Consider the following 22,195-nt stretch of genomic DNA (forward strand, 5'->3'; position numbering starts at 1 on the left):
CCCATCTTGTCTATCCGTGTGATGGAAACACCGACAGAATGTTATCCCAACCACCACGAGACAGAGGGCACGCTTCGGCTATCCGCGACGGGAAATAGCAACTCCAGCCCTTCCGGGTCCAGACTGATTCGATCACGATGACGAACGGCGACGCAAGCCTGGCCAGCCTTGCCGGGCCCATCGCTGGATGACGGCGATGCCCGACTCAGCCGGGAGGGGGGGGGGGGACGAGAGAAGGGGACGAGAGATACAGCCAGAGAACAACGCGGTGTTTCAATAAGAGACATTCCCTGCGGTTCTTGTACACTATGAGTCTCTATTCAAATGCCAAAAGCCAATAGCCACATGGACATGCCGCGAAGTGAATGGTTTTTTTATTCCCGCTTGCGTCCTGCTCGTTCCCCGCCCGTACCTGGTGGTCGCGCCTGCTCGAGCATCCGGACCGCTTCATCACAGGTACAAAAGCACGCGACGATTTGTGGCCAATAGAGTTGCGTCGGGATAGCATCGCAGCCGCTTGGAAATTATGGTCTGCTGCGGTCTTTGGCTGGCTGGCAGGCAGGCAGGAGCAAGTTCCCGTTCCTGCCTTGGGTACGAAGAGAGACATACTGGCTCCTTCCTGATCAACCGTTTGTGGGTTCTGTTTGTTATGGGTTTTGACAGACAGGAGCGACCTTCCGTTCCTTCCTTTGGCACGAAGAAAGACAAACTGACTCCTTCCTGACCTCTCTCTCTCTCTCTCTCTCTCTCTCTCTCTCTCTCTCCCCTTCCCCATGGCACTCACTTCCTCATTCCATCTTCTCATCCATCGGCGTTCCCTTCCATCTTTGCCTTGATCCGAACACCCATCACTTTTTTACTTCGGACTTCGCCCTCAACATCTCATCGCCTTGGGATTCTTATCCGAAGAATTCTCAGCTGTTTGGTCCCAAAGACTGTCCAGACGCACACGCACACGCCAGCACAACACAGCACGACCACCATCCCTCAGACCAACCATGGATCACCCAACTATAGCACGAGCACGAGAAACCATCGCCTACAAGCTCCTGTTCGCGCCTGAAGACCTTCCCAGCGGCTTCATTCCATCATTCGACCTCGTGGCCGGCAATAAACCGTACCGGTCACAGAGCATGGAGGAGTTAAGAGAAGAGATTGAGACGTTTACGGATTGTGAAGACATGGGCTTAGACTGCTTACGAGGTTGGGGTGTCAAGGCGTTCGCCAGGGAAACCTTTCCCGGTTTCGATGTGGACTTGATCCTGAACCTCGAAAGGCACCTGAACTTCAACAGGGACGGAAACAACGAAAAGGACCCTCTTCATGAAGTCCTATCGGAACAGGACACCGCCGTTGCGATACTGACGCATTACATCCAACCCGCACATAAGATGCTGAACTACTTCAACCCGCCTGGACCTCTCACACAGTGTAGAGCCACCTGGGAGGCAGGCATCAGCCCAGAAGGCCGAAGCTACTTCAATACAAAGCGGCAACAGCGGGTGCAGCTTTCCCTCCGGGCCGACATCGCATATGGCCTGAAGCACCACCAGGTTAATCTCGACTTTGGTGCTGGGGAGCCGGGTCTCCAAAGTCGCCCCATCGCCTCGATCGAGTTCAAAAGGACGGGGCTTCTCAAGAAATTTGCCCAAGATCTCAAGAATCCGGATGCTCCGCGCGATGATGGACAAAGATTCGAGCCTAATTCCATCCAGTTATTGAAGCAGGTTGTCGGCTACTGCTTCGCATTTCGGACAAAGTTCGCCGCAACAAGCGATCTCGACTATCTCGTCTTTTTCAGTTTCGATAGAATGACCATCGACGAGATGTCCACCCCCGTCGATGTATGGGAAAAGGGCCACGGAGGCACCTTCCAATTCGCCATCCTTGGACCCACAGAGGCGACTTACAAGATCGCCTGCTACGCCGGATTTTTGAGAATGGCTGCCGAGAAGACACCCAAAGATCTTTCGTCTTCTTGAAGTGCTTATCCCATGTAAGGGCCCAGGGGGCGGGAAAGGGGTTTGGTATGCTGAGTGTTGGGACGGAAGCTCGGTCGCTAGACGGATATTGGGATGGAGGTTCGGCTTGTTCACGAGGTTCTGTTTTGATAGACTAGACGACTTGAGAAATCAGATAATGCTTGATCGACTTGATCCCTTCCTCGCAGAAACAGCCGTCTATAACTGTCATTCCCGGTCTTATTGACGTTTGGATGCATCGGGCCAAGATCCGCAAGAATACGAACAACGAATGTTGCCAGTTTGGGTCGAACCTGGGCCGACAACACATCCCCTGGACTGTTTGGTTTGGCAACAGTCTGTTGCGACGGCACCGCGGTCGTCCATTCCGATCAATCCCGGCTGGGCACGGCCAGGCTGGCGTCGACACCGTCGCCAATCGCGACAGGAACCCCCCTCCCCTATTTCAAGATCTGTGGGGTCGGGAAAGAAAAGAAAAAAAGGAAGAAAAAAAAGGAAAATAGTCTAGATATCAGATGCCGGGTTCCGCAGTGTCTTGACGCAAGTCACGGCGGCGGGGTGTGAGTACCTAAGCCTCTGCACGATACGTTGTTCCCTCCTGTCCTCCGCGTCGCATTGCCAGGCCCACGGCGGAGCGGCAGCACGCACACACACATCTGTTTGCGACGGAAAAAAAAAACCCCGCGTCATCAGCCTGCCTCTCTCCGTCGGACCGCGCACCCCCTGCCTCCCCGGTCTGAGCTCCTCCTCCCCCCCCATCTCGCTTGCCCTCCTGCTGTCGTCACCATCTCGCCGTCTTAGGAGGAAACGGCTCCCTTGACGTCCTCCTTGACCTCGCTGGCCAGCTCGCCGGCGCTCTTCTTCTGGGAGGATTGCCACATGAGGATACGGGTGCACTGGACGACACCGACGGCACCGAGGAAGAAGTTGACGGCGGCGAGGCTACGTTGCGTCAGTCGGTCAGTCAGTCACGGTGTTCCGAGGAGCGCATGCTCCTGGGGGAAGGGGGCGACGTACAGGTAGTTCTTGGGCTTGATGATCAAGCACCAGCGGGTCCAGATGATACCGGTGGCCGTCAGGGCGCCGTTCTGCGTCAGGGACAGCTTCTCGGCGGGACGGGCAAAGTCGGCAACACCGGCGAGGACAAGAGCCCACTGTACATCATGTCGCCGGTCAGCAATCGCTCTCTCTGATTGTATCCTCCCCGATCATCCGTGTCTCCCGTCCTCGCGGGATGGTCATGCGGGAACTCCGACATCGTAGCCGCACCATCTACAAGGGATGGTCCCTCTCGTTTGGGGGCGGGGGGGAGAGATGCCGCGGCTTCAGCGCGCGAGAAATCGTACCTTCATAACAGGAGCCCTGGAACCACCACAGTCAGCGCCGTGTTCGTTTGCATCGGTTCGCGGGGGTAAGAGCAAAGAAAACTCACCAGAAGTGCACCGTCTTGATGCCGACGGGGCTGTCCCACATGCGCTTGAACCAGCTAACCTGGGCGTCGGGGGCGGCGGCCGAGCTCTGCCATCTCTTGGAGCTCTCGCGGAACCGGGTGCGGAACTGGGAGGTGCGGAAGGCGTTGCGGATCTGGGCGCCGGCGAACATCTGCTGGCGGAAGGCCGGGCGCGCGGCGTTGAAGAAGTTGTTGGCGGGGGCCATTGTGACTTTCGAAAAAAGGGAAGGGTAGATTGCAAAGGAGGATGCGTTTGAAGAACAATCAGCACTCGGTCGGGCAGGAGGAATTAGGGAGGGGGGCGGTCGGGTTGGGTTGGAGCGGAGAGGTTTCGTTGTCGAACGGCGAACTCGGAGGTTGAGTCTAAGGTTGGGAAAGAGAGTGCAGGCGTTGAGGATTTGAGATAGTCCGAGAGAGCGGGCGGCTTTTTTTTTTTTTTTTTTTTCCCCCTATGGGTTGGGGTTCCCGGGACCGGGGGAACGGTTGCACAGAGCGCTGAACCCGCAGCCCGCCCAGCGAGACCGCACGCCGCAGAGGTACCCGCCCGCCTAGCTGCGCAGGGAGAGGTACATGCGATGCACTACAAGCGCCGCCGATCGGAATTAAGCGGGAACAACGTCAGGCTGAGCTGCCAGGGAGCACTGGCCAAGCGTCAGCTACGGCGAATACCGGCGGGTACCTAGGTACTTTACCAATAGCAAATAATGGCCGTCGAGAGCAAACTACCTACCTACCTATGCGGGCGCTGGCGGGGGTGATAACAGAGCTTGGCCACTCTGTACCAATAAGGTTGATCAATTGTCAATCGAACACCCAGGTATTGTTGGCATTTCACTATTGAACTTTTGGCTGTGCCGGGCTGCCCTCCCTGTCTGATGCATTCAAGTGGCTGCTGCTCCATTGTCCACAGTCAACACGTGAGGTTCCAAGTGGAGTCAGGCCTATCAGGAAGACATGTAGAAGCATGCAGGCGCAATGTCAAGGAGAGAGTAATCTGTTAACAGAATAGCCAGCAAGGTATTTCCAGCATGTCTCTAGCAACAAGTGCGTTGATGACTAGACGTAAAGTCAGGTGAATCCGATGCTTCCATCAACGTTGGATGATGCCGGCCAGTGGAGCGAGGTGCTAACGCGTCCCCACTCGGGAGACGTTTGCTCAAGACGCTGCCCACGTGGTAAGCTTGTAACCAGCGAGATGCAGTGCGTTGCGTTAGCAAGAAACCAAAAAAGACTTGGCGAGAAGGCGGGAAAAGAAGTCAAGCAAGGAAAGTTTCAATGGATATTTCCCATTGCGTATGAAGTGCGTTATTGACAAGGTACGATCACCATCCTGGCCGCCAGACCCACTCCTCTGACTTTCACCAGCCACTACCTACTCGTAAGTGTGTTAGCCACTTCTCTCGAGTGTGCTAGCCACAATGCCGTCTAAGACAATCCCCCCTCCAGTAGCCAACTTTAATGATTTGTATCCCTCGTCCTAATTGTGAACTTTGACACTTGGAATTTTTAGAGATTGAAAGTATACCCTAGTATGATCATGCTCTACGTACGCTTATCGAGTATTGAGGACTGGTGGCGTTGCTGTGATTCAATACTGGGGTTCTTCGTCGCCATGTATTCTCTGCGGGGGAAGGTCCATATCCAGCTCTACCAGGCAGACAAAACTTTCGAATACATTCCGGAGTAGTCGAGTCTTGGACATGGGGAGTAGGCAGTTGGGGCAAGAACTGGTCATCGCTCGTGAACTCGTCTGGTGGGAACTTGGGGCTTCTGTTGCAAGATCTCTCGGTCAATCCATCCCAAATGCCGTTGGATGGTGTCCAGCGCAGAGTCGCCCTCTTCACCAGCACGGGTGGCGTCATGCCCCGTGTCCTCGTGCTTTCACTGACAAAACCTGCTTCTGTACTGCTCCTGATAAAACTCAAGCGGTGAAAATTCACTTGTGTGTCGAGTCAAAAGAGTCAACCTTAGAAAGACCGAAGTGTCTGTATAGGCCTGCTGCGAGTAAATGGCGTGGATAAAGGGCAGATCAAGTGCTAACTAGCTTAATTGTTTGGTTGGCGACCATGACGGCCATGCCCATGTTGCGACCCTTCCAATTGCATATTATAGCAACAGATTATGCGCACCACATAGGTATGTAGTTGAACCATAGTGCAAACATTAGGCTAACGGGGTACATTGTACCACTGCCAAGCTCTGTTGACCCCAGTGTATTACTCCGTACCTTTGTACCTTATGCACATGCACAAGCAACAGCTCCAAAGGATCCAGCCAATCACTCCCGACCAATTATGCACAACCTAATTCCCACGGGCGTTATGTAGAGTGGATACCGCCTTCCAACGTCGGCATCTCGTCCAACTTCAATTCCTCGTCCTTTGCCCAGAGCCTCTCACTCTCTCCCCAATTGAATCGACCCCCGACCCCGACCCCGATCGACCTCAACCTCCGCCCGTCCGCCCCCTCCTCCGCGCAACATGTCGGGCAAGTACGCATTCACAAAGGCCCTCAAGGAGGTGCGCTTCCTCTTCTGCCAGACGGGCGAGCACAGCGCCGCGACCCGGTGCGTTTCTTGATTCCTCACCACAGCACACACACCCACACACACACCCACACGCACGCACACACGCAGCGGCAATGCTATCGCGGCAGGCCGCCGGACTTTCACTTACCCTCTCCCGCCGACCCGTCCTAGTGCCTCCGAGCCGCACCCGCCCTCTCCGTGGCCAACCATCATCACCCGCTGACCTTTTTCCCGCAGCTCCTTCGTCGCCAGAGCCTACCCCACGATGAAGAAGAACAACCCCCAGACCCCCATCCTCCTGCGCGAGGCCGCCGGCACGCTACCCAAGGTCTACGCGAGATACGGTCAGGACGCACTCCCCCACCCTCCCCGACGGAGGAACCCGCGCGCGACGGAATGGATGAGGAAGAAAATGCTGACTGAGATATCGTTGCAAACAGAGTTCGGTGTTGAGAAGAGCCAATCGCTCGAGGGTGAGCATTTAACCCCCCCCACCTCCCCCGCCTCCCCTTCTGGCTGGGAGCAATCTCCCTCATGCTGACGGACGATAATGCTAACTCGGACATCAGGCCTGTCGGACAAGCAGATCGAGGACACAGTCACCACCTTGGTCAAGAACGGCGCATGAAGGACCGAATTTGGGGGGGGCATTTTTCAAACGAATAGACAAAAAAAAGACCTTGTACCATCACCCTTTTGAGAATTCCACACCCGATTCGGCGTGGAACAAGCAACATGCGCTCCGATTGAGTGAGCGAGCATGTGGCCATAGCTGCAAAGGGGTCGAATTAGCTTCTGATCCGATCAACTGTTCCGCCTGGCTGCCATGACCCGCCTCAAGTGTGACGGCCGCCATGTGCATCAATGCTTTATCCTGCGGACATTCACTGACAGAGAAGCGAAATCTCGAACGCACTCTCATTCTGGTTCTGTCACGTAACTCCTGGATCTGGAGCCGTCATCTTCACTCAAACATAGGACCCCCTCGAAACACCTCTCCAAATCTTCCCCATTATCTGCCGTCGGATTACCTGTCCAACAAACTCTCCAAGTTGCAACAAAGCTTCCGGCCGTTCCTATTTTCTGATATCATGCCCCATCTGTCTGTATCTGCCCTTGCGTCCAGATCGTCCTCCACCACGCACGATGCATCTCCCTACTGCTTACTGCTGTCCTTCTTGGGGCTCGGGTTTGCTGAAGTCTTGACGCTCCCACTCGGAGTGGAGACGCTGGTGGCAGTCGATGCCGACCGCGCCTTGCCCCAAACGCTGCTCGCCGGCAGGCCCGACACAGGCTTGGGGGCAGGCGGCAGCGTGGGAAACTCGGTCTTGCTGCCAACGGGAACCGGGTTGGTATTGGAGCTAGAAGCGTAGCGCTGCTGTTGGATGTGACTGTCTTCCTGAATCTTCTGCTTCTTAGGCGAAGGGCGGTTCTTCTTGTTGGGGCCCTGCTGGCCCTGCTTGCCCTGTTGTTGCTGATGGTCCTTGTTGCCCTTGGGCTGCTTGATGCTGAAGTCCCTCTTGGGACCCTGTACTTGCCAGTCGTCATCGTCGTCATCATTCGGCGTCATTTGCGTGGCAGGCATCTTATCGCTGGCAAGAGAACGGCCCTTGTTCTTCTCCACGACGTTCTTGGCCGGGGTCTGCTGAGATGCAGAGCTCTTCTCCTTGCCTTTGGAGGTTTCGGCGGCGCTCCCATCAGACTGGCTGTCTTCCTCCTTGGTAGATGGGGTACCAATCGTAAGGGTGCGCGACGTCTTGGACGAAGTCTGGGACACGCTGCGATCGTGTTTGGTGGGCCTCAACGGAACCGGCGCAAGCTCAATTTTCTTTGGGGCAGCCGCAGTCGAGGACGTGGTCGGCGAGACAAACACCTTTGCCTCAGGATTGAGCGAGGTATTGGACTTTGGAGTCGTTTCGGCACCTGCTGCAGACTCCTCCGAGGGAGTGTTCCGTGCGTCGCTGACTCCCATTGCAGACGGGGGAGTTGCGGGGGTTGACATCCGGCCAGACGACCCGTCGGGAGAGCCAGTCTCCTGGGCCGAGGAGCTGAAACGTGCGGTGCTCGCAGCGGAAGGAAGACCGGTATTGAAGGTCTGGGGCGCTTCAAAGCTGCTAGTACCTGCTGCGCTTCCAGAAGCGAACGAGTCACGGTTGGCGATCATTAGCTGAGCTGGCAGCTGCTTCTTCCGGTTTTTGGGCAACCGCAAGGAGCCTCCGCCATCCGCGCGAAAAGTCTTGTTGATAGACTCCGAAAGTTCTGTCTTCTCAGGTGATTCCTTTGGCTCATACTCCTCTGGCCAAAGGACCTCCTTGCCCTCGGCAGTCTCGCTTATTCCCGGCTCCTTACTCTGTGCTGTTGCATCGACAGGTGATGCCAAAGTTTGTGGGACAGTATCAGCGGTAGTTTTGTTGGCAAGCCGTTTTGCGCTGATTGACTCAACCTCCTTTGCTCCAATAATCTGCTTCGCCTTTTCAATGACTCCCCCGAGACCTGCAGGCTCAGTATCCTCCACCGTCTCAGTGGTGATTGTCATCGAGACTTCAGGGGCTTGCTCCTCTGTAACCTGTATGGGTGGGTCTTTGGTAGGTTGCTGTGCACTGCTCGATTCGCCCTGGCCCGTAGAGGTAGGCTTCTTCTTCTTCTTGGACTTCTTACTGCTCTTTTTCTTCGTGGCAATCTCGGTGGCAGCAATGGTAGGAACATCCTCTTGGTTTCGGCTCGAATCAATCAGATTGTCAAGTACATGGCCAGCCTGAGTGGGGGGGTCGTCCTCTTGTTCGGCAGAGTGCTCTTTCGCACTGGAGCCAACGATAGGCGGTTGATCGCACCGTGTGCCAATCTTGGTCTCTGGCGCATTACAAATCTCGACATTGAGATCATTCTTCTCTGAGAAGATCTTCCTATATTTCCCCCTATCATGAGAAGTGCGCTCTACTTGGGGCTGCGCAGGAACTGCAGAAACCGTAGAAACCGCAGGAACTGTAGGAACCACAGGAACCAAAGGAACCACAGGAACAAGAGGGACCGCAGGAACTACAGGAACTCTGGGAACCGCAGGAGCCACAGAAACCGGATCGCTCTTCTTGACCAGGGTCGAGGCTTCGGGAACAGTTTTTATAGCCGTTTGAGCCTCCCTCTGTCCATCTGAGAACGATTCCTCATGGTCGGTGGCACCAGGTGCTGCAGGAGAAATATGCTTGGTCGGCGTTACAATTCCTCCACCGTTCTGAGGTGTGGTGGCCCTCCTAGGTGTTTGCGTGTTCGTGTCAGCTTCTTCAGGCTTCTGCGGTGTGGCCGGCAAATTGACGACAATGGCTTTGTTACTGCCTTTGCACGGGCTGTTCTCAGGGTCACGGGGAGGAGAGGTCTTGCTTGTCTGCCCTTCGTCCGGGATCACCTCTTCAGAAGGCGGTTTTGACTGAGACTCAGCTTCTGCAGAAGTTCGGAGCTTCTCAGTGACAGCAAGCTTAGTCTGTAAGTTAGGGGTGTTACAAGTCGACTTGATGTCTCCAGCCGGCCCGCGTGTATCTTTCTTGGCTTCTGTTTGGGCGTTCGTGGCGAGCCGGGTTGCTGGATCATGGATCAAAGAAGGTTGTGGAGGTTGTGCAGCAAGAGCCTGCGGCGGCTGAGAGCGAGGTACCATGTACTGCTCCAAGGAGACCAGCGTCCTCGGGTCAGGGCGACTCAACGAAGACTGGCCATGGCCGAACGCGTTGGAGTTGCCCCTCCACGAAGATTGCTGTTGGCTGTTGGATCTGCTTGCCGAGTCGTGCTGACTGTTGCCTTGGCCGTAGTTGCTATACATGGCGTTGCCATAGCCCGAATGATGCATCGCGCCAATCTTGATCGTACAATCAAGATCGCGACTACCGAAGGCATCCGTGGCTGAGGCTTCTCTCACGCGCGAGCCATCCTTGAATCTGAGTGAGGCTAGCGTCAGCAATGTCAGAGATAGAAAGAAACTGAAATTCACTTACCTCACAAAGAAGCAGGCGAAATCCCCTGGATTCTCATTTACCGGCAATTTTTGGACGTGATCAACCTCCCCCCATCGTGACATGATATCATGAATTTTCCCAATAAGGAGTTTTTGAGACATCTGCGGAGCTGGGTTCAATTGGATGTACACAGAGCGTTCGCGTTCCTCGCACTTGGGGCAGGTGCAAGGTGTGTAAGCGTATTTGTGAGCGGACCTGAGGTGCATATTGGAGCAATGAGATTCCGCCCTGTTTGAGAATGAGCGAGGTCGGTTTTCCTTTGTCGGAGATCGACGGAAAACAGGGCCGTGGATTGAGTGATCTGCATGCGGAACCTTCTCCCAGCCCTTGGACTCGCGCCGAGGCCTAGAATGATCGTAGCTTGCGTTGCCAGGGGCATTTGGTATCTTCATCTGCTCTTGCCGTGTATCCTGGTTCGGGTTGAAGCGCGGAGGGCCCATCGGCAGGCCTTGTCCGGATCCTTGATCAGCAGCAGAACTAACGGTTGCGTTTCGCTTGCCGTTATGTTTGTGGGAAGGAGTGACGTCAAAAGGCATCCTCTGGTGGACGGCCGACTGCATGCGCGTGCCACCTGTTGGGACCATGGAGATCTGACCGGGCGAGGTTTGCACATTGTTCGGCACTCTGCTGTCTTCAGACTTTCGAGGAGGGACGTTGACTGGAGGGCGAAGTCCATAATGCTGATATTCAAGTGTGGGTAGCGCAGGAGGTGGAGGAGGCGCAGATGGGCCAACCGGCCCGTGGTAGGGTTTCGGCTCACCGTTGGGACCTGTCATGAATGGGGTATTGAAGGCATGGCCATACGGCCTCATGGACTGATGGTAGAAGCCTGGCTGAGCAGCGCCTGTCTTGGCCGGGTGAGACTCAGGGACTCCAGTAGCCGGGTTTCCGGTGCTAGAGCCAGAAGTCGAAGATACCGGCTGATTGTCCGACAAGGACTCTCCGGACCGGCCGATAGGTTCTGGTCCTGCCGTAACACCGTAGTTTTGGGTGCCTACTTTTTGTCTGTTGCTCGTTCCACTGACAACAAGAGGCTTTTGGAGAGTGGTGTTGGTATTGGCCGTCATGTGACTGGAAACGGTAGCAACGTGTGACTGAGGCACTGGAGAAGCAGCGCCACCAACGATGATAGTAGCCGGAGAGACTGCTAGGGGGATGCCACTTGGCGTGTCGTGAACGGATTGACCAGCTGCCATACTGTTAGCCGAGCTGTGTGAGGCTGACAGAAAGGTATTGACTTACCAAGCCAGCATTGCAGAGTGCCGTTGTGCCAGTTGGCCCCAAGACTGTTGGCCGGGTAGGCGGTCGGTCGGGCCCAAGGCTTGCCTAACAGTTGGTTCTGTCTATGACACAGAGCATTTCGAAGAAGCATTATATCGACCGGCAGCTTCTGAAGCTCGGCCCAGGTGCCCGGAGTGACGAGGCCGATAACGTCACCCTCCCAACAGTTGAATCCCATGAGCTTTGCTTTGTTCTCGGCCTGGGCGACCCACTCGTCGCACCAGACTCCGAGTTCGACTGCGGCAGCACAGACTCTATTGCGAGAGAGACTGTCGTTCTCGTCGAAAAGGAGGTGCATGAGATTCCATAGGTTCAGCGCACCCTGGAAGTAGATTTCGAAGCAGTCGAAGTAATCATACAGGTCCTCCCAGCGTTGCGGTCGAGCCAAGGATCCCAGAGATTTCCAGTGCTTCTTTCGAATGGCATTAGCTCTATCCTGAAGCTCTTCAGCGTTCCACAGATCAAGTTCGCGGGTGTCATGGACATGGTTCAAGCTGAGGCCGCGGGTAGGAACTTCGCCGTTGTTGGTACTGAAAACGGCCTTGATCTCCTTGCGGCTGTAGAAGGAGATAGACAGATAGGCTTCCACATAGCGCCTGGGGGTTTCTCCATCCTTGGCAGGAGCCATGTTGTAGTTGTGAATGCCACTGGGATAGTGGTAGGTGTGGCTTGGAGGTAGATGCCGAGGATTGGTCGTCGGAGGGTCCGGATTCGCTCCTTGAGTATCGCGATCGATATTCCCCACGAGGAAGTCGCGACCCTGAAACGGGCCTCGATCACCTGGGTTGTACGAAGCCATGTTGCAGAACTGAAGTATCCAACGTGGCCGTATCAGGGGTATGGAGAAAGAGTCGGTTTGGAGGACTGGAGCTTTCGCGTTTGGAGAGAGACTGATGATATTTTGTAGTGATGGGGAGGGTTTTTGAGGGGTGGGTTGGCACAGTGAAGAGCTGTAAAGCTGCAACGGAAGGATGAATGATGAAAGGACAGATACTTATTGTGAAGTAAAAACAAAGAGGCAATGGGGCAAGGAGTAGTGAAGGGGGGCAGGAGGTAGGCAGGAATGAGGAAGGTGCCTACTCTACTGTCTGAGGAAGGAGCCAAAGCAAACCGCCTGCCTTGTAGGGGAAACTCTTCAGCACAAAGCATTCACTCCATTACGAGTGACAAGTGACAAGCGGGATGAAACACGGCAGAGATGATAATAATGCCAGGGACAGCACAGCAGACCAACGGGACCCGAGTTGGGGATCAATAGTGACAGCATCATTGACACGCGGACTACAATAGTTTGGATGGCAGTTCGAAAGACATTGAAGCCCTGGACAGACTGGACCAGCAGCACCAAGTAGTTTCTTAGCAACCATAAGCCTCAGGTTTGTTGAAGTATACGTTATGACAGTGAATGCTTCGGCTTTGGTAATGAATATAATGACAACCCTCATCTGAGTCACAGCTACAACAGCAGTCGAAGAGGGGTTCGCGAGAACATTTCTAGTTACTAGGCGGCCGCCAGGCTATGATGAAACATGAGCTGGTCCATTGTATGGTCACCAAGTTCAGTGAGCTGGTGACATATGATAGTCGACCTTTCCCTGGAGGTATTCTATGCATGTCATGTCATCGCCTGGACCATCGCTGACGCCCCGCTAGGCGGATCTGAGTCGCAAAGCGGTTGGAGTGAGATGTCAAAGGAGACAGGCAGCATAATTTTGGAGGAGGGATATATTCATCATTCAACTAATGTAACAGTTGCCTTCGCAGGTTGCAGGTATCTTGTTATACAAAGGTAGGAAAGAGGCTGCAGTTGCCATCAAGAAAGACTTCGTGTTTCTCAGCTCTTCTCGCCGTTCAAAGCGTTGAGCATCTTAAGGATCTCGGATTCGTTGTCGCCAGAAACAGCCTTTCCATTGTTCCAGTCCACAGTCTGTATGTCTCGGTCAGCATGGGTCACTCTTGAGTGGAAAGTGGGTAGGCTCCATCGACGGAGAGATGCCTGGGGAGCAGAAACATACCACTGGTCTTTGGAAAGACTCGGAGTTCTGCTGGAACTTCCTCAAGGCCTCCTGCTCGGTCGAGGCGCCTTTGATGATCGACGAGATTCTGTTCTGTCCGACGTATTCCAAGATGGTCTTGACCTGGTCGGCAGTGGGGGGGTCCTCGGTGATGTTAAGCTCGAACTCGGCGCGCGACTTCTTGGGGTTCGTCTGGACGCTGTGGTCGCTGGCTTGATCTTCAGTCGCGCCGGCCGAAGCATTCGCCGACACCTGTTTGAGGATGTTGGCGACCCTCACGGAAGCGGGGGAGCTCGCCTTGTGGAAGAGAGTGACGATGTCGAGGGTCTTGTGCTAAAGCGGGTGTTAGCCATCACTCGCAGGAATCCGAGCGGGAACGGACTGCCTTACGAAGCGGAACATTGTGGCGGGTTGTGGGGGGCTGTTTCAATGGTGTGGTTTGTTGAGAGTGAGCTTTGCTTCGTGAATCTTGCAGGTGTGTGATACGATGAAGTCGGCAGTGGAGCTTGGAGCTCCCAGTAAATTTACGTCATCCTTCCCGGCCGCTTAGTTTTAGACGCCAATGCCGGATTAGCGCACAGGCGGGGCCTGCCGCGCTTGGCCCCTGGCCGATGCACCTGGAACCGGCCAAGGGACAGGAACATGGAGCTTCACTTTGTTGACCCCTCACTCCCGTCATTTGAATGGGGCTCGGACAAGACATCCGGGCATTCTGACTTGATTGCACTTGCCAGGCGGAGGGGTCGGTCATCAGGGTCCAGCTGAGCCACGACGTGTTGCTTTTGTAAAGCACCGAATCTGGCCCCGACTCTGATGTTGAAGCCAGGTGATCTAGTCTGTACCCTCCAGGTTGTCACTTGCGGGTGTCGGTTGTCAACGAATAGCGGCACGCGATAACACCTCCATTCAGCGCCTCAATTCGCTGGGAGAGTGTCAGGATGAACACCTGCTAGGAACAGCGCAAGGCCTCATCCTCATTCGTCGCCGGATGGGTTTTCGCAGGGGTGTGGTCATGTTCGAGGCACACGACGGTCAGCGCCGCCCAGCTTTAACCAGCACCCAAGATAGGGCTGAATATCAAGCACCAAGGATCGCAACAGAAAATTCAACCACTATCCCACCGCTCTTGCCTGAGTGCAAATCGCCGATCAACCATGTGGCTTTGGGCAGATCTGTCCAGGCGTTTTTGCGGAGAAATGACAGCTGGATGACGTAGGAGGGACCTTTGCACCCGTCTGAGCTGAGATTGCCGCGAAGACGTCATGACATGCAGTGAAGTGAACGGTGGGGTGGTCGTTGCGCAGTGCCAGAGAGCTCTCTACCACCACATATAGAAAGCTCATCTGCTGAACGATCGAATGTTCGTTTTGTTCTTCATCCCATCAATTCAATCGATACCCATCAATTACTCTCAAAGACCAATCTTCTCCATTTTACACCGAACCACCTACCAACCCTTCCACCACACACACCATCATCATGTCCGGAAATTCTAGTGTTGGTACCAGCGGCATCTACGAGGCCGGCGACCAGCGGAACGTCAAGAATTCGGAGCAGAACACCGGTGACCGTTTCCACGAGGGCAAGGAGCACTCCCACCTCGCCAACGACTCCAGTAAGTTCTCGTCGATATCCTGTGGCCGACCTTGTTCGCCATACTGACTACCACCAAGAGGACGAGAGAACCATTGCCAACAGGCTCGCTGCCGAGGAGAAGAAGCACCGCGAAGGTGTGGAGGAAGATGACGCAGAGACTCGTATGTCTAAGAAGGACCCCACGTTGCCTGTAAGTTGGGCTTTGCCGCTATGGTTCTTGCAAGTCGAACAATACTAACCCTCATTAGGCCAAGATGCACGGCAACGAGCCCTCCAAGGGCGCCAAGATCGATCAGGAACTCCAGGAGGAGGATGAACTCCGCCTGAAGCAGAAGCAGGGCAAATAAGTGCACGATTAAGAGGTTTGCATTTCAAATTAGCGTTGGTATGGAAGCATGATTATAGACGTGGTTCATAGCCTGAATATCACGACTTTACTGATACAAATCATGTTGGGATGACTGTGATGTTTAGTAAAAGAAAACTTTGACACTATAGTCGTGGGTTTACAATGGCGAAAAATGAGGTTGTTATATTTCGTTGCATGGCATGGTTGTGGGACGACAACTCACGATATAGACCGATGGAATCGAACCACTTCTCCCTGCTCCAAGCCTTCGGAGTACCGTCTTTCATCCATTCACAGAAAATATATGAGAAGTTTGCCAGCCAGTAGTAAGGAATTACGAGGCAGGCGAAAGATGGTGGGTAAACAAGGTGAAAACCAATCACAGTTCACGTAGACCCAGTTCATTCAGCAAGCGTAGATGTTGTAGATAGAATAACATGATATTAAGAAGTAGCTATACTAGTACCTAAATGCAAAGTCAGCTACGTGCATCCCAACTGAGATCAACAAGAAGGGTAATTGCAAGGTTGGAAGTCAGAATATGTAAGAAATTGAATATCATGTATTCAGACGGTATAGCCGCTCCGGCGAAAGAGGGCCACCGACTGAAATCAATCGCAAATTGTTCTCATCATTCCAAGGGAAGGCGGGTAGGAGGAAATTGGCATTGTAAACGTACCTTTGTTGAAAACGCAGGCTCTTCGATGAGGGCCATGTTTCTGCACCTCTGAGACTGGTGAAGAAGTAAGAGCAAGCACAAGAAAGGAAACAATCAAGCTGCATCTTTAAGGTGACGGGAAAAAAAGTTCTGCTGTTGGTGGGGCACTGCCCATGCAGCAGGCACGCCGCTGACCGCCCGACTAGGCCCTTTCGGGTAAGCAGCGCTCGGCTCGGCAAATCCCACCATCCGACGGAAAGGAAAAAACGGTCTTGCCCTAAGGTCCCCAAGCTTGTGCGTCTGGAAATCGACGCACCTCGACAAAAAACCGCTGTGCCGAAACGTGACTTAGAACTCCATCACCACTAACCAGCAGCAAATCTTCGACGTCTGGTAAGTCGACGCGCCCCTCCCACAACCAAACAAAAACACCACTTCGAGTCCGCATCCCCGATATCTAACTCTGCGATCCAACTATCAGACCGACCAGCAAAATGGGTGACGCTACCATCGAGGGTTCTAAGTGGCGAATGGTCGAGGTCGGCCGTGTCGTCCTGATCCAGGGCAACAGCCCCTACGCCGGCCGCCTGGCGACTATTGTCGAGATCATCGACCACAAGCGCGTACGTTGCGACAGCTCCTGACTTGCCTCTGCTCCCCCCGCCCGATACGATTCGTTTTTGAGCGAGTGCACGCAGATGCACTGGAAAAGAAGGAAGATTGCGATTCTAACATCAAGTTCGAATTATAGGCTCTGGTCGACGGTCCCTCCTCAGACGCTCAGCTCGCCGTTCCCCGCCAGCCCATCTCCCTCTCCAACGTCCTCCTCTCCTCCCTCAAGGTCGAGGGCCTGCCCCGCGGCGCCCGCACCGCCACCGTCAAGAAGTTCTGGGCCAAGTCCGAGATCGACGCCAAGTGGAAGGAGACCACCTGGTTCAAGCGCAGCCTCCAGATTGAGCGGAGAAAGAACCTCACCGACTTCGACCGCTTCAAGGTTCTCCGCCTCAAGAAGCAGCGCCGTTTCGAGCAGCGCAAGGAGCTGGCCAAGGTCAAGGCCTCGGCGTAATGGACTTGCGATTGGGACGTCTATGGGGTTGACTTTGAAGACTACGGGGCTGGCTTAGAGCGTGACAGCATGGGATCCGGTTTGGTCTGCATCACCGCAGCATTGGGTTGCTGCACATCTCTTTTGCTCCGTAACTGGAAGGGCTGTATGTCACATTCATCATCAATCATATGATGACCGGCGTCAAATACGGAAATTCAGAGACAAAAAATGAAGTTCATGGCACAATCAGAAAAATAGATTGGTTGGCTCGTGACGGGGACACGGAGTAAAGATTTTTTTCGGTTTTTGAGACCCTGTTGAAATTCTGACCATCATGAGGCTCTCTTACGTGTATGTTTTGAATTCGTCCCGGAAACTGCCTACGAACTCTAGCGTTCCTCCGCCCAGCTCGTGTACGGTACTTGTGACCAATGCCAGGCTCTCCCTCAGCCTTGTAAAACCAACGGCCAGCATGTCATCCATCTAATCTGTTCGTGCATCTGGGCATCTTAGCTGCGGGCCAGGCTGGATGTCTGCTTACCTAATACAATCCAGTCGCCAGAGGTTTGCCCGCAGTCAGTGTTCTGCAAACCCTATCAATTTTCTACGATCTCTCCTTCAAACCACAAGCACTAAACAATCCCCCACGTCGAGTTGAGATACCCCTCGTTCTAAACTTTGGTAAGTTCTGCTGTGTCCCTGTTGGAATTTTTGACCCCGTCTTCCAAACGACGAAGCCGCGCCAGCCCGAACGATTTTTGTGCGAGTTTTGCAATTCCCTATTTTTTCCCACAGACACACCAAACCAGAAGCTCGCCAAATCAGCTCCTTTGCGCGATCCTAGCTCCCACCACCACCACCACCACCACCTCCACCAGCGGGAAAAAAAAAAGGAGAGAACCCCGCAACTAACTTTTTCTATTCGTGGTTCACAGTCGACAAAATGGCCAACCCCCGCGTTGAAGAGCTTCCCGATGACGAGACCAAGAAGGTCTCCGTCGAGGAGCACGAGGACGAGAGCTCCGACTCCGAGATTGAGGGCGAGGAGGCTGAGGGCCTTCCCTCCGGCTCCACTGCCATCATCCACTCCCGCAACGAGAAGAAGGCCCGCAAGGCCCTCGAGAAGCTGCACCTGACGAGAGTGCAGGGCATCACCCGTGTCACTCTCCGTCGCCCCAAGAACGTGAGTGCAAGAGAAGGAAGAGGGAGTTGTTTTGGTGGCACGGTGGTGCGATGCGCGGGGTTCAACAAGGCTGACCCACGTTCCAGATTCTGTTCGTCATCAACAACCCCGAGGTCTACAAGTCCCCCAACAGCAACACCTACATGTAAGTAAAAGGCGCAAAGGACCTCAAGGTGTACGAAAATTGACGTTGCGATGCAGCGTTTTCGGTGAGGCTAAGATTGAGGACCTCAACGCCACTGCTCAGCAGGCTGCCGCCCAGCAGCTCGCCGCTGCCGGTGGTGAGCACGACCACGCCGGCCACAGCCACGCTGAGCCCAGCAAGGCCGCCGACGCCGAGACCAAGAAGGACGAGGAGGAGGACGACGGCGAGGAGGTCGATGCTGAGGGCATCGAGGACAAGGACATTGAGCTGGTCATGACCCAGGCCAACGTCAGCCGGAAGAAGGCCATCAAGGCCCTGAAGGAGAACGACAACGATATCGTTAACTCCATTATGGCATTGAGTATTTAGCGACGGCTACAGCCAAAGATAGTTTCTCAAAATCTCGACAACGGCAAAAAGGATGGAATGGGTTGGCATGTACAATTCCCAGGGAGTTGACTCCGAAAAGTCTCTTTCGCAATAAGATGATAATCGGCGTTTTCATCTCCCCCGTAACTTTCCCTCGTAAGACGCGTAGACATCATCCTTGGCCTGTTCATTTGCAATCTTGGGATATGTTCAATGGCGGCTTGGGAGATGGAATTCAGCTACCCCTCGATCGTGGGAATTGGCTCAAACCGAATTCCTGAGAGCGAGCTCTGCCCCACCATGCAACCAGTCGCTCGCGCCAACCAGCTGCTGCGGCCGTGTATCGATCACGTGACCTTTCATGTGACCTAGTTCATCCCGGCTCTTTCTCTGCTCTCCGTTCGGCAAAGTCAATCAACAACCTCACGTCGACGCAACTCTCTCTCCACTCCCCCGAACCCTCAACATATCCTACAAAATGGCCGCAGTACGTATTCCCCATCGAATCTCACCAGTAGCCTCCCGTCGATTGATGCAGCCCCGGACAATGACGCCAATTGGGTTGCGCGCCCGCCGTACCGCTCCCTTGAAGCCGGGCCTGAGCTAATTTCTTCATTCCCTGCAACAGCGAAGCGCAGCTCTCAAGCTCGACTGGGCCAAGGTCACCACCTCGCTCGGCCTGCGCGGCCAGACCGCCGCCTCTCTCCAGGCCTTCAAGCAGCGCAATGAGTCCGCCCGCCGCCGCGTCCAGCAGCTCTCGGAGCTCCCCACCACTGTTGACTTCGCCTACTACCGCTCCACCCTCAAGAACCAGGCTGTCGTCGACGAGATCGAGAAGCGCTTCACCGCCTTCAAGCCCGCCACCTACGACGTCAACCGCCAGATCAAGGCCATCGAGGCCTTTGAGGTCGAGGCCGTCAAGAACGCCGAGGCTACCAAGCAGAAGGTCGACCTCGAGCTCAAGGACCTCGAGAAGACCCTGACCAACATCGAGTCCGCTCGCCCCTTCGAGGATCTCACTGTCGTACGTGCCGATCAGAGAGATGGGGATTGCACTCGTGTGGACGCTTACGATGACCGCAGGACGACGTTGCCGCCGCCGAGCCCTCGATCGACGAGAAGACCTCCCAGCTTGTCTCCAAGGGCCGCTGGTCCGTTCCGGGATACAAGGTACGGTCAACCTGCAACGCAGATGCGCTTCGGCATGCTAATACCCTCTATAGGAGAAGTTCGGCGACCTTTCGGTGCTATAGACGCTTTCACTCTTCGATCCCCTTTGTGTACTCTAGCATTGTAGATAGGCGATCGGTCCAAGGGGAGGGAACCAGCCCAGTGGACATTAATATCGACCTGCTGTACCAAGCGCGTTGTTTGAACACTTGACGGTCGTTGGCGCTGCTCGACGGAGTTGGCAACGCATATCTGACAGGCGCTAATTGTTCGGTTGAATTTTTCCGTTCGGAGTTTACGTCCTCGGTTGTAACCCCCGGCGTCCTTTACCCGAGCCAAAAGACCAAATTCTCCCCGAAATGGCAACTTCTAACCCGTAGTACCCGAATTCCATCACAATTGACCTTCCGACGTCTAGAAAGCAGCCCATCGAACTTTTGCCTCGAAGTGGCATCCGGGGGTGGCGGTTACGCGCACCCCGGCATCCCGGCAATACTGCCGGATAAACGGGATCGCGCCGCGACAACAACAACCCGGAATCACCGACTTCCCCGCCCGCGACATTAGTTTCAAGATGGCTCAAAAGCATCTTGTCTGCCCTACTGCCTTTCCGCGACAAGCGTTTGAGGTTGTGCGTACTGCCATTCTCACACCCGCTTCACCTGATTCGCCTCGCCCATTGTGCTTGCTACTAATCTCAGTTACTGAAATTGGACATGGACTCATTGGACCATCTCATCCTCAGAGAGGCACCCCCTTTAGATGCCGCCTGGCTCGCCTACGAAGAGGAAGTATCTCTCCAGGCCCCGAAGAAAGCGTATGCCTCACCACTCGATCGCCAGCCCGTCTACGCAGAGGAATGCAGGCAGCTGAACGCCCGCATGCTCGCGCCCGGCGCGCCATGCCACCATCTCTCACACGTCTCGACGCAGCAACTGACCACTGCGTCGAGCCTCGACGGCTTCGCCATCCCGCTACTTTGTTTTTTCAACGAAAGCGTCGAACCGGCGTCCGAAGACGAGGGCGTCGTGGTGATCTATTACCACGGCGGTGGGCTTTACGTCGGCGAGTCGGACAGCGAGGAGCTCTCCTGCAGGCGGATCGTCAACGACTTTGCGAGCGCAACGGTGTACTCGGTGGGGCACAGGCTGATGCCGGGCTTCCCGGCCTCGACTTGCGTATCCGACTCGCTGGACGCCTTCGCCCACGTCCGCGCCCTTCACCCATCGGCGAAGAAGCTCATTCTCATCGGCTCATCGAGCGGCGGACAGCTCGCGGCCACTGTTTCGCAACTCGTGCCGCGCGGCAGCTTCCACGGTGTCGTGCTCCGGTGCCCCGTGACCAGCGACGGCGGCAGCTCTCTGGACTTCGTCCCGGAACGTCTCCGGCACGCGTACACCTCCACCTCGCCGTCCTTCGTCACGAGCCTGCTGGGCGTGCTCGGGCGGGCGGTGCCGAGGGACGGGTTAGGGAGGATGCCGCTAGAGGCTGGGGTAGAGGAGCTGAAGGGGATGCCGAGGACGTGGGTGCAGGTGTGCAGCAACGACACGCTGTACTCGGACGGGGTTTGTTACGCGATGGCGCTGAGGGAGGCCGGGGCCGAGGTTCGGGTCGAGGTCGTGAGGGGGTGGCCGCATACGTTTTGGCTGAAGGCGCCCGGGCTGACGAGGGCGGTTGAGGCGGAGAGGGAGATGGTGGAGGGGCTAAGGTGGGTTTTGGAGAGCTGAGGGGACGGTTTGTTAGAGAGTGAGCGGGGTGCGGAATGAGACAGGCTTTGGACAAGAGGTGTTCTTCGATGAAATCGCCATGCTGCAGAACGGTTCAGCTTGAGGTGTCGGAAAGTCAAGGGGTCTTTCAAGGCCACGATTCTACGACAGCCGAGACGTAGCATGAAGGGTGGCAGAACTATGGTGAGAAGCATTCTACGAACGCTCTGCGAATCGTGAAAGCGTCAACGTGAAACTGAGTTGAGTTAGGTCTTGTCGAGTACCAATGTCTTTCTTCAGGCGAACATGCGGTCAGGCTGAAAGCAGCGCCGACGACCAACATGATGCTATACCGTCGTTCAGCTCCCACACAGCCGACCCCGATGCCCAGGGCATCGTAACAAAGATACACAGTTCCATAAGTCTGTCCGAGGCTGAAGAACAATGCAGCTGTAATTCGGGTGAGAATTATACTGACGGCTAAAGCGGGGAACATGGTATTGACCTGTCATCCCGGCCATGACAAGAATACGGGATATGCAGGTCGATATTACAGCAAGCGTAAGTAGAAACCAACCTTTCTCAGCGAGGTCCTTATGTGCATGCCGGATTGGTTCTCCTCTGAACTGGTATCTGAGAGTATATCTTGGGATCCCGTCACTCCTACCTCCATCGCCACACGGCCTTCCTGTACCATGGTGAGATAGCATGTATA

The 22,195-nt window shown here is 54.9% G+C and overlaps 11 protein-coding genes across 11 annotated transcripts; 7 read left to right on the plus strand and 4 right to left on the minus strand.

The window, feature by feature from the left end:
- Window positions 1–264: 264 nt before the first annotated feature.
- Window positions 265–902, minus strand: LY79DRAFT_196850 (uncharacterized protein). The gene has a single exon (XM_060551429.1). The coding sequence runs from the start codon at window positions 803–805 to the stop codon at window positions 317–319; it is 489 nt and encodes a 162-aa protein (XP_060414139.1). The 5' UTR covers window positions 806–902; the 3' UTR covers window positions 265–316.
- Window positions 903–998: 96 nt separating this feature from the next.
- On the plus strand, window positions 999–1,982 carry LY79DRAFT_669655 (uncharacterized protein; the record flags this gene model as incomplete). The annotated part of the gene is made up of 1 exon (XM_060563675.1): window positions 999–1,982. One exon carries the CDS (start codon window positions 999–1,001, stop codon window positions 1,980–1,982), a length of 984 nt encoding a protein of 327 aa, XP_060414140.1.
- Window positions 1,983–2,779: 797 nt separating this feature from the next.
- LY79DRAFT_515493 (uncharacterized protein) lies at window positions 2,780–3,584 on the minus strand (the record flags this gene model as incomplete). The annotated part of the gene is made up of 4 exons (XM_060554720.1): window positions 2,780–2,924; window positions 3,000–3,136; window positions 3,329–3,344; window positions 3,415–3,584. The coding sequence occupies 4 exons, from the start codon at window positions 3,582–3,584 to the stop codon at window positions 2,780–2,782; spliced, it is 468 nt and encodes a 155-aa protein (XP_060414141.1).
- Window positions 3,585–5,912: 2,328 nt separating this feature from the next.
- On the plus strand, window positions 5,913–6,587 carry LY79DRAFT_669657 (thioredoxin-like protein; the record flags this gene model as incomplete). The annotated part of the gene is made up of 3 exons (XM_060563676.1): window positions 5,913–5,998; window positions 6,197–6,432; window positions 6,529–6,587. 3 exons carry the CDS (start codon window positions 5,913–5,915, stop codon window positions 6,585–6,587), a joined length of 381 nt encoding a protein of 126 aa, XP_060414142.1.
- Window positions 6,588–7,115: 528 nt separating this feature from the next.
- Window positions 7,116–12,040, minus strand: LY79DRAFT_649687 (uncharacterized protein; the record flags this gene model as incomplete). Its single annotated transcript, XM_060562526.1, is given in 14 exon segments — window positions 7,116–7,650; window positions 7,663–7,727; window positions 7,737–7,895; window positions 7,926–8,088; window positions 8,104–8,388; window positions 8,398–8,477; window positions 8,502–8,539; window positions 8,561–8,666; window positions 8,706–8,752; window positions 8,762–8,903; window positions 8,916–9,044; window positions 9,072–9,882; window positions 9,940–11,149; window positions 11,203–12,040. Coding segments are annotated over 14 exon segments (4,608 nt in total).
- Window positions 12,041–13,075: 1,035 nt separating this feature from the next.
- On the minus strand, window positions 13,076–13,658 carry LY79DRAFT_579676 (thioredoxin-like protein; the record flags this gene model as incomplete). The annotated part of the gene is given in 3 exon segments (XM_060560045.1): window positions 13,076–13,237; window positions 13,257–13,589; window positions 13,647–13,658. 3 exon segments carry the CDS (start codon window positions 13,656–13,658, stop codon window positions 13,076–13,078), a joined length of 507 nt encoding a protein of 168 aa, XP_060414144.1.
- A 1,077-nt stretch (window positions 13,659–14,735) lies between these two features.
- Window positions 14,736–15,199, plus strand: LY79DRAFT_579677 (uncharacterized protein; the record flags this gene model as incomplete). Its single annotated transcript, XM_060560046.1, has 3 exons — window positions 14,736–14,871; window positions 14,930–15,042; window positions 15,101–15,199. The coding sequence occupies 3 exons, from the start codon at window positions 14,736–14,738 to the stop codon at window positions 15,197–15,199; spliced, it is 348 nt and encodes a 115-aa protein (XP_060414145.1).
- Window positions 15,200–16,174: 975 nt separating this feature from the next.
- LY79DRAFT_553691 (ribosomal protein L14) lies at window positions 16,175–17,316 on the plus strand. Its single transcript, XM_060557798.1, has 3 exons — window positions 16,175–16,252; window positions 16,341–16,482; window positions 16,611–17,316. The coding sequence occupies exons 2-3, from the start codon at window positions 16,354–16,356 to the stop codon at window positions 16,923–16,925; spliced, it is 444 nt and encodes a 147-aa protein (XP_060414146.1). The 5' UTR covers window positions 16,175–16,252; window positions 16,341–16,353; the 3' UTR covers window positions 16,926–17,316.
- A 150-nt stretch (window positions 17,317–17,466) lies between these two features.
- LY79DRAFT_553696 (NAC domain-containing protein) lies at window positions 17,467–19,021 on the plus strand. Its single transcript, XM_060557799.1, has 4 exons — window positions 17,467–17,588; window positions 17,843–18,090; window positions 18,177–18,235; window positions 18,292–19,021. Exons 2-4 carry the CDS (start codon window positions 17,851–17,853, stop codon window positions 18,602–18,604), a joined length of 612 nt encoding a protein of 203 aa, XP_060414147.1. The 5' UTR covers window positions 17,467–17,588; window positions 17,843–17,850; the 3' UTR covers window positions 18,605–19,021.
- A 2-nt stretch (window positions 19,022–19,023) lies between these two features.
- LY79DRAFT_553702 (ATP synthase subunit D) lies at window positions 19,024–20,156 on the plus strand. Its single transcript, XM_060557800.1, has 4 exons — window positions 19,024–19,091; window positions 19,233–19,628; window positions 19,688–19,774; window positions 19,828–20,156. Exons 1-4 carry the CDS (start codon window positions 19,083–19,085, stop codon window positions 19,855–19,857), a joined length of 522 nt encoding a protein of 173 aa, XP_060414148.1. The 5' UTR covers window positions 19,024–19,082; the 3' UTR covers window positions 19,858–20,156.
- Window positions 20,157–20,490: 334 nt separating this feature from the next.
- Window positions 20,491–21,501, plus strand: LY79DRAFT_515320 (Alpha/Beta hydrolase protein; the record flags this gene model as incomplete). The annotated part of the gene is made up of 1 exon (XM_060554699.1): window positions 20,491–21,501. One exon carries the CDS (start codon window positions 20,491–20,493, stop codon window positions 21,499–21,501), a length of 1,011 nt encoding a protein of 336 aa, XP_060414149.1.
- Between the last annotated feature and the right edge of the window lie 694 nt (window positions 21,502–22,195).

The sequence above is a fragment of the Colletotrichum navitas genome (assembly GCF_030913465.1).
Source record: "Colletotrichum navitas strain CBS 125086 chromosome Unknown LY79scaffold_29, whole genome shotgun sequence".
Lineage (NCBI taxonomy): Eukaryota > Fungi > Ascomycota > Sordariomycetes > Glomerellales > Glomerellaceae > Colletotrichum > Colletotrichum navitas.